Source organism: Ostrea edulis, chromosome 8, assembly GCF_947568905.1.
Source record: "Ostrea edulis chromosome 8, xbOstEdul1.1, whole genome shotgun sequence".
NCBI lineage: Eukaryota > Metazoa > Mollusca > Bivalvia > Ostreida > Ostreidae > Ostrea > Ostrea edulis.
In genome coordinates, this window is record NC_079171.1 from 18,944,041 (window position 1) to 18,954,613 (window position 10,573).

At 34.1% G+C, this 10,573-nt stretch overlaps 1 protein-coding gene across 1 annotated transcript; it reads left to right on the forward strand.

Moving 5' to 3' along the window:
- Nucleotides 1-252: 252 nt before the first annotated feature.
- On the forward strand, nucleotides 253-2,208 carry LOC125662910 (proton-coupled folate transporter-like). The gene is made up of 2 exons (XM_056147477.1): nucleotides 253-291; nucleotides 820-2,208. The coding sequence occupies exons 1-2, from the start codon at nucleotides 253-255 to the stop codon at nucleotides 2,206-2,208; spliced, it is 1,428 nt and encodes a 475-aa protein (XP_056003452.1).
- The last annotated feature ends 8,365 nt before the right edge of the window (nucleotides 2,209-10,573 follow it).

The window sequence follows — 10,573 nt, forward strand, 5'->3', positions numbered from 1 at the left end:
TTGATAGAAACGCATGAAGTCGTTTGTTTAGTCGTATTATCGTTTTCTAAATTAATGATTTGCTAAAATCTGTTACGATAATAATCATATAAAATTGAGTGTTAGAATTACAAACTGCACGTCAGAGTCTTTGCGTTTTTGGTAGTAAGATTTGAAACTCGAAGCAACTAATGTATCGATTATTCGGAACTCCTTGTGTGGCTTCGTATGAATCAAAACGGAGACAACCGATGCTACCTATAGATGAACAAAATGACGTTGTCCATACAGCTCACAGAATTTTCAGTGAACGTATGTTGAGATTATCTCTATTCTTTTCCAGATTTTTTTTAATTTCAAATACGTGTTACCTTTGGAGCCTTGCTTAGCTTCGCTCGGTATTATTTCCAAATTAAATTAAAATAAATGCATAGCGTTGATTTTTTCTGTAATCCATGACTGATTTTCCCTGCAGTCATTCCATAGGGGTTGCAAGTTACGTTGTAATCTTCGACTCCTTTACATCGATACTACAGATATGCAAAACATACCCAACATTACTTGTACAACCCCACAGTATCTCAATAATATATGGACGTTATCAGTATGTTAGCATAATATGTAAACCACATGAGCGGAACGACAAACACTCACCGACGACGGTGTGTGGGGGCGTAAAGAAGCGGAAGTTCCACTCACTGGCATTTCACCCATTTTTAAACATAATGAATGAATGAAGTTGGACCTTTAAAATGTACTTTAAAAATACAATGTCATATATATTTTTTTCTTCCTTTCAGGTAGTTAAGATAAACTGAAGTCGGTTTCAAGTGAGTAAAGATGTCTTCGAGTGTCTTTAATTTGCTTGTAGTGAATATTATCTTCTTCGTTTACAAAATTGGCGAATCCATGTTGGATACGACAACAAAGCCTTATCTCGTCAGTGCAGTCTGTTATGAACTAATCTCATACAAAGCACATGGAAATCAGACGATGTGCACCGACTTCGAGGCTACACCTGAACTTGAAGATCACATGCAGAGGCTTTCCGGAAATTATCTGATTTACCACCGATTAGTTTTGAATATTCCCGCCATACCGCTTGCACTTCTGTGTGGGTCATACAGTGATAGATATGGAAGAAAAATACCCATCTTTCTGCCAAGTCTCGGTAGTGTCTTTGCGGTGATGTTTTATATATTGAGCGATTTGGTGCCGATGTACAGGATATCTTTGATATACTGTGGTCTTGCACTACAGGGTCTTTTCGGTAAGAGCTCTGTAATCACAATGGCAGTAAACAGCATCGTTTGTGATCTTTCCAACTCATACAATCGTACTAAAAACATGGGCATACTCTTATCCGTCAATTTCATCGGAGTGTGTATAGGCTCGCTGCTCTCTGGTTTGGTGCAGGACGTATTTGATCTCAGCATAACATTTTTGAGCGCCACGATCTTTCACGGAGCCTCAATTCTGTTTACAATCGTTCTACTCGACGAAACAGTAGAACAGAAACACGAGTTGAAGTCAAAGGCTACAAAATGTGAATTGTGTGAAGTATTCCGACCTTCCAATCTTATGGACGCTCTACAAGTTATCATCAAACCTCGCTTTATGAACAATAGAAGAATCATTATCTTACTTTTGGTTATTTCCCTCGTGACTCAAACCTGTAGGGCAGGAGAAGCAGACGTTAATCTTCTTTTTATTACAAGAAGTCCCCTTAACTGGCCAAAGTCTTGGTATGGCTACCTCGTGGCTTTAGAATATTCTGTCAAAGGCCTTGGTTTGTTTCTACTGCCAGTGTTCTCAAATTATCTCATGCTTTCGGATGCCACGATTATACTGTTAGGAATTGTGTGTAAATTGATTCGTTTGATGTGGGCGGGGTTTTGTAACGCCTCCTGGATGGTCTTTGTGTCGGTTGCTATTGGATCCATGGCTGGTATGATAACTTCCGCTCTTCGTTCATTGATCAGCAAAATGGTTGACACTGATGAAGCGGGGAAAATGTTTGCAATTTTATCAGTGGCCGAGACTTCTTCTAAATTCTTAGGGTCACTAATATTCTTGAATATTTATAGTTTCACTGCACACATTTTCCCTGGAACAGCCTTTCTGGTAGAATCATTTATATACTGTTGTTTGTTATTGGCTCTCATCACTGTATTCAAACCTCTGAGAACTGTACAGTCAACTGATTCACATTATGTGATTCTGAAGTAGGGTACCACTTATAGAGTAAGAAAGAAGGGTACCACTTACAGAGTAAGAAAGAAGGGTACCACTTACAGAGTGAGAAAGTAAGGTACCACTTGCAGAGTGAGAAAGTATGGTACCACTTACAGAGAAAGATGAAGAATTGCTTACCTTATTTGTAATAGTGACAAAAAAGACAGGGAATGAATTCCAACTAAGAGAGAGAGAGAGAGAAAGAGAGAGAGAGAGAGAGAGAGAGAGAGAGAGAGAGTTAATTTGTGATTACCTTATCTGTAATACCGACGAAAAAGACAGGAAGTGAATTCCAACTGAGAGAGAGAGGTAGAGGTAATTTGTGATTACCTTATCTGTAATAATGACAAAAAGGACAGGGAATAAATTCCAATAGAGAGAGAGAGAGAGAGACCAAGAGAGCGACAGGGAGAGAAATGCACGTATTCTGAAATAAAATTACTGTATATGATATACATAATTAATATATTTTTAGAAAACTACGATATACCATAGTGTCATATTGCAGCATCACCTTTTCACAAACAAACATCAAGCGTCAATGTTCAGTGGTTTTAAATATATGCATATAAATTATATTATGCCTATTGTTTTATTCATTGGTTTACGGATTTCATTTTTTTAAATCCGGTTGGATGAGAGGGGAATATAAGATATGCAATGCCTTATTTTGCGATCTTTTCATTATTTCCTAAGAGCAAAAGTGCATCTTTTTTTTTTAGATACTAGTACATGGTTTGAAATCATCTAGATTGACACCACTTGCAGGGTTTCAGGATAAATGTGTTATCTGCAATATGATGATCTATCAGCATAATGTTGACCTTACATGTGACCTTGACATATCAATTCATAATTGACCTTCCTTGTAAGCTTTTAACTTTTAACAAAGAGGTAGAGTCATGCCAGATGAAGTTTACGCCTGGTAAAGGACGATTTTCCTCCCGAGCTAAAAGTATCCTATTTGGATTTGCTGTACTCTGTTGTTACACTAATGACAAGGCAACTTAGGGCATTCGTGATAATAGGCATTTTAAAACTGAATTCCAGTGATATCCGAAACAAAAAGGTCATCCTGTTTATATCGAGTCTTTTTCGACCTTGTATGACCGTCGATAATCGGAAGAAAGAAAAATGGCGCCAGAGGGAGATGGTGGGGAGAAAATGACTGATAAAAATCCACAAATAATGTATAAAAGATATTTGTTCATTAACATTGCTTACGGAAACGTGAAAGAGAAATGTCTACACTACTTGAAAATGATTTATTGCATTTGAAATAAAGTAGAATTATGCAATGGACGTGCGCGAACGCATTGTAAATTTTATAATTTTGTGATTTTATAAAAGTTTCCACTTGAAGCCTCTAGTGGATGGTTTTCCCATCCTAGGCGGAAGGACGGTAACTCCATCTGTATTTTGTTCCTTCGCTGCCGAATGTATGTTCGCTGTGCAGGAATTTTGATTTTACGCATTTACTTCTTAATTTATTTATTTATTTATTTTTTCCACATATATCAGTCTTTAATTCCAAAATACATTACTATTTCGGGGTAAAGTCTCCGCAGAGACCCCCTTATAATCTTTACCTAGGGTGCCAGGGGCCCCTTGGATTAGATGTATATAGGCATACATATACATATATATAAATTTATCATATAAATTTCTACATATAGAAAACACAAACATATATGCATACATACAAACACACACACATATAATATACTGTTATATAACAAAATTTATTAACATGTTATGGCAAAAAAGGTTCTTATTTTTACGGAAAAACCAACAACACAACAATATAATTATGTACATAAAGAACCTAAAACTGCCATATGCGGGGTTAACAATTCAAAAGTTCATATCACAACCCCCATGGCAGCACTATAGGAGGACAGGACCCCTCCTCATAGTGGGAACTTTTTGCAAAATACCAGTATATAAAAGGTTTATTACAAAATTTTATTTGATATAGAAATATAGTTGTTTGTAATCAATTCAAATTGTTCAAAATAAACTCACATTGTAACATAGTTAAAAATGTGCATAGACAGATATTTGTCAGAGGTTTCATATTATAAAAAGTCATACCTGCAAAGGTGTATAAATTACAATTTGTCTTTAATTGCTTTCATAACTTTAGCATATTTTTTATCCTGAATTTTTGTGTACACTTCTGTATAAAAATTCAATTTACTTTTTATGTGGTTACATATTTCTTGAGGTTTTTCGTCTTTGTTATCTAATCTACAATACATTTTATACTTGTATATTTTACAGGCAATAAGAGATATTATGCTATTCAAAAAGAGTGTCTTTTCATTGTTTTCATAGTAAAATCCTATCACAATTGTTTTCCACGATATATCAAATTTTAAAATTTGTTTAACAATGTCCCATATATGAGAAACATTTTTACATTTTAAGATAAGATGTTCATTGTTTTCTTTAGCATCTCTGCAAAAGACACAAAAATCATTTTCTACTATCTTCCATTTCTTCAGCAATTCTCTGTTACACAATAGATTATTTAATAATTTATAATTAAATTCTGATATACTTCTGTCTCTTATGGATAAGATTTTTTGTTCATAAATAGATTTCTAAGCCGTTTTTGTTATTTCAAAAACCTTTCCGTAATATGTTTGGTGTAATGGAGGTATAAATTTTTCATGACAAAGAATTTCGTAAATCAACTTTGAATTGATATCACACACTTTAACATGTCCTTTACATAATAAATCGTATGATGTATTCCCATGAAAAATGTTTTCGTATCGTATATTTGAAAATTCATAACTTTTGAAGGTTTTTGTTATAACTGTTTTTATAATCATATATTCACACATTCAGGTTTTTTTTTTACATATAAGTTTGTCATCAAACCATTCCAAAGGTTTGATGCCATTTTCATTTACAATATCATTCAAAAATTTAAAACCGCTCCTCAGCCAATTATGAAAAAATATTGGCTTGTTTTTGTACATAAAATTTTTATTACACCACAACGGTTCTTTCAATAATGCATTCAGATAAAATTGTTTTTTATTTTTTTTTACATTCGTTGAAAAATACAAGCATTTCCTTGTAGAATAGAGGAAAATGTTCCATTATTTGATAATCATTTGATTTCGTAATATTTGTTTTACATAGATATTCAAAATCAAAGTCTCTTTCTTTGCACAAACTATCTACAAAAAAGAATAGAGAGTTTCTCTCGCTTGAAATCCTGTTTATCCAAGATACTTTTATGGATTTTAATTTCAAAGATACATCGACAATTCCAATGTCTCCCTTTAGGACATTTCCAATCTGTGTATTTCTTTTAATTCTATCTCTTTTGTTCCATATATAGTTATATAACAAACTTTGAAATTTCTTAATTACTTCTTCATTTGGAAAGCTCAGAACTGATCCAACATATATAATCTTTGATATTGCTAGGCTATTGATGACACAAACTTTACCAAAAATGGTTAGTTTTCTTTTTTTCCATGATTCAAACAGTTTTTCTAAGTCATCTACAATTTTTGTCCAATTGTTTTTATAACATATTTCTTTGTTGTGTCCTATATAAATTCCAAGAGTTTTTATGCTATCATTGTTTACGTTAACATTTCTAATTTGTTTATAATGATATTTGTGAGGACCCGTTAATATACATTCTGTTTTTGACATATTTAAATACATACCCGAAACATTGCTGAATTTTGCTATGACTTTTAAAGAATGTTCTAGAGAGGTTTCATCTTTAAGAGGAAGAGTACAATCATCTGCATGTTGTATAATCTTAATACTGTTAGTCATTCCTGGTTTTTGAAATCCATTAATATTTGAATTCGATCTAATATTTACCGCTAATATTTCTATAACAAAAAGAAATAATATTGCAGAGATGGGACATCCTTGTCTTATACCTCTCTGCATATTGCATGTTTTGAACATCCATCCATTATTTTTTATTTTAAATATAGGTTTATTGTATAGTATGTTGACCCATTTGAGACAGTTTTCGCCAAAGTTAAATTTTTTAAGAACTTTCGTCATAAAGTTCCATTCCACAGAGTCGAACGCTTTTTGGAAATCAAGAAATAACATTATTGATTCTATATCATTTTCTTCACAATATTCAAAAATATCAATAATTAACCTTGCATTCAGAGCTATATTTCTCCCTTTTATATAAGCTGATTGATTAACATGTATTGCTTTATCCAACACTTTTTGTAGTCTATTAGCTAAAAGAAAAGCTATTATTTTATAATCAGTATTTGTAAGACTAATAGGCCTATAATTGTTAAGACTCTGCGGGTCTCCTTTTTTAAATAAGAGAGTAATTAAAGATAGTCTTTGTGAATATGTCATTGTATTCTTTTGGAAGATCTCTTGAAGAGTGCAATAATAATGTTGTTTTATGTTTTCCCAGAAAGTTTGATAGAATTCACACGGTAATCCATCAGATCCGGGTGATTTATTTTTTTTCATAATGATTACTGTTTCCGTACATTCTGATAGTGAGGAAAGGGTGTCTAATTCATTTTTTCTTCATCATTTAGACTATATTCTAATTGTATATTACTTAAATATTCATTCACTTTATTATCATTTTCATTATTTGATGTATACAATTTTTCATAAAAATTGCATGTAGAATCCAATATTTCATCTTCATCAAAAACTGTACCTTTTTCATTTTTTAATGATTTTATCACATTTGATATTTGTCGTCTCTTTTCTAAATTTAAAAAATAAGAGGTATTTCTTTCTCCCTCTTCAATCCATTTTGCCCTTGATCTTACCTGTGCACCTTTTGCCTTTTTGTTTATTAATTCTGTCAATTCATTTTCTAATTTTCTTTTTCTATTCATATCTATTTTTTCATATGGCAAGTCTTCTATCTTACTTATTTCTCCTTGAATAGAATTTATTTTGTTTTTGTAAGATTTAGATATATTTTTCGATAAATTTATACATTTTGTTTTTATATTCCTTTTCAAATTTTCCCATGAATCTAGTGCATTTTCTTTATCGAAATTATAGTTTTTCAGGAATGTATTCATTTCGTTCATGAAGGTTTCATTTTCAATTAAAGATGTGTTAAATTTCCAGTATCCTGGACCTCTAAGGTTTTCATTTACAATCAAAGAAAAAATTAAACACTTATGATCAGACATCCTAGTACCGTTTGAGTGTGAACCAGGAATGTTTTGAAGCCTTATATTTTCACATTGAAAACAAAAGGTATCGGATAGTAAAATATAATCTATTCTACTTGTTGGGATATTTACTCCGTTACACCATGAATATCCTTTTTTCCGCTTTTCATAGTTTTCCACATGTCGTGTAAATCGAGCTTGTTCAGTAGTTGTTTTAAAATTATAACACTTTTATCTGATTCATTTTCTGTTGAGCAATTAAGGTCACCACATATCAATAGATTATCAATTATCAAAATTTGCTGTATATTTACTAATCCATTCTTTAGCCCGTTTAAAAAAATCACATCTATAATTGATATCGTTTGGAGCATATAAATTAACTAATGTAATAATTTTTTCATCATATGCTATGTTAACCATGAGTTTCCTGCCTTCATTAGATTTATGTATATTTAGTATTTTGAAATTCAAATCTTTATTAAATAATATTGAAACTCCTCTACTGAAAATTGAATCGGAAAAGCAATGTATTGATATACCTTTCCACCTTGCATCATAATTTAGTACATTTTTTTCAATATAGTGGGTTTCTTGCATAGATATTACATCAAAACAGCTATCATTAATCCAGGTATAAAATTTTATACGTTTTTCTGCAGTATTTAAACCCCTGTAGTTCACTGAAATAATATTTAACTTGTTCATGCGTATGACTGACTAGCGGTTTTTTTGTTTTTTGTTGTTGTTGTTTTTTTGTTTGGTAGACTCTCATAGTGTCTAAGATAACGAAATTATGGAGTGGACACAAACTCTTAAGCCAGTTTATATGCGGAACAGAGACATTCAAACAACAAAAAGTAAATATTTCACCGACTTTGACATTGCAGAAGCCGCGAGCGCAACAGTCTCGGATGTGATATGTGTACAAAGAGATAGAGATCTGTGGAGGATCTACATAAAGTCTGCGGAGAGTAGATCGAAATTAGTTACTGAAGGATTCTCACTTGGAAGCAGATCAATCAATCCAGGTTTATGACACGAACCCATCCTCTGCGGGTACAGACTCTCCTGATGAGAAAGTTGTTCGAGTCCTAATTAAAGGTATACCTCTATCGGTTGAAGATTCATGTATTAAAAAGATGCTCAAAGGCTTAGGTCTAGGAGTAGAATTAACAAGTGATATCAAATATGAAAAAATCAGACATCCTAAAACCCACAGAATGACTGAAATATTAAATGGAAATCGTTTTGTGTATATGTCGCCTCTAGAGAATGGAAAATTCCTTCCACGCTCTGCGTCATGTGCAGGTTTACGCTGTACCATATCTCACAAAGGTCAACCCCTACGGGAACGAAAGAAGCAGTGCACAAACTGCTGGGCAGATGACCATTACAAAAACGCTTGCGAATTCGAGCAGAGTTGTAGAATATGCAAGCTACCAAGTCACTTTCCGGGATCGGATAAATGCAGATCATATGTCACTCACCAGGAGGACATAGTATGCTTCTCTGGAAAAGATAACCCTCTTTCAAATTTCTTCCCTACTGAGTTAAAGGTTTTCGGGCAAACATATCCTTCAGCCGAACATGCTTTCCAACACATCAAATCCTTACGTTCTGGTGATCTTAACCGTGCAGAAGCCGTAAGTAAAGCTGAAACCGTCTTAGATGCCAAACGTGTAGGAGGTCAGGTCCTGGAATCTGATGCTTGGATTACATCTAAAGACTCCGTTATGCGGGAAATACTGGAATCTAAACTACAGCATTGTTCACAATTCAGAAGTGCTTTAAAAAAAATCAGAAAATCAGATATTCTGGTGGAATCGACGTGGGATACTTATTGGGGTAGCGGGCTGAACGTGACCGGAACATCTCATACTCTAATGCAACATTGGCCAGGTGAAAATAAGCTTGGACGTATCCTCGACGGCATGGCAGCCAAATTGCAGCGTACGGACGAAAATTCAGCTACCAACAATTCCTCTAGATCAACAAGAAAACAAGCAGGGCAAAAATACTTCTTAATTTATAAATATAAGAAACATTATGCCATACAGGTGATTTAGAGTCCCCTGGGGTTGTACTGTGATTTAGAGTCCCCTGGGGTTGTACTGTGATTTTGAGTCCCCTGGGGGTTGTACTGTGATTTAGAGTCCCCTGGGGTTGTACTGTGATTTAGAGTCCCCTGGGTTTGTACTGTGATTTAGAGTCCCCTGGGGTTGTACTGTGATTTTATTTTGAAGGATAGGTATTTCTTGTCGTACTTGCCCTTCGTGTCAGTAATCTCGAATATCATTGACGTAACAACAAAGGGTTTAAAATGTAGTTTTCCGTTATTTTCATACATGCGAATTGAATTGGTTGTGCCCCTCCCACTTCTCTATGACAGTAGTAAACGGTAGTGGAGTGGAAATATTTCTACTGATTGACCCCTTCCTACCAGGAAAGGCGATGTTACAGGGCTGTACATATACTGCGTGTCTCTAGCACCTACCAGTACATCAGAGAATTTTGAATGTGAAATGTATGGAGGGTTATCCATCCATATATTGACTGTAATCACTGGAAGGCTTTACCTATATGCAGGATGGATTTGCCTTCCTAAACACAGAACGGCATTTCCATCCAACACTGACTTGTATGAGTTTAGAAGGAAAACCGTCCTCTTTCGGACTGTCTATGTTCAGTAAAAGATGAAGGTGAAGTTAACGAACATTGATCAATCTCATAACTCTTATCAAGGTGAAGATAACGAACATTGATCAATCTCATAACTCTTATAAAGGTGAAGATAACGAGCAGTGATCAATCTCATAACTCTTATAAAGGTGAAGATAACGAGCAGTGATCAATCTCATAACTCTTATAAAGGTGAAGATAACAAGCAGTGATCAATCTCATAATTCCTACAATCAATACAAGATAGAGAGTTGGGCAAACACGGAGCCCTGGATATACTACAGGTGGGATCAGGTGCTTAGGAGAAGTAAGCATCCCCCGTCGACCGGTCACACCAGCCGTGAGCCCTATATCTTGATCAGGTAGGGGGATTTATCCGTAGTCAAAACCAGTGCGATGTGAACGGCCTAACAATCTGTATGAAACAAGTCAGGCAGTATTAGATCCGATGATAGGTCGTATTGGCAATCTAGATCGTTATAACACCAAAGAATTTGCGAAAAGCTGACTTTAAACGA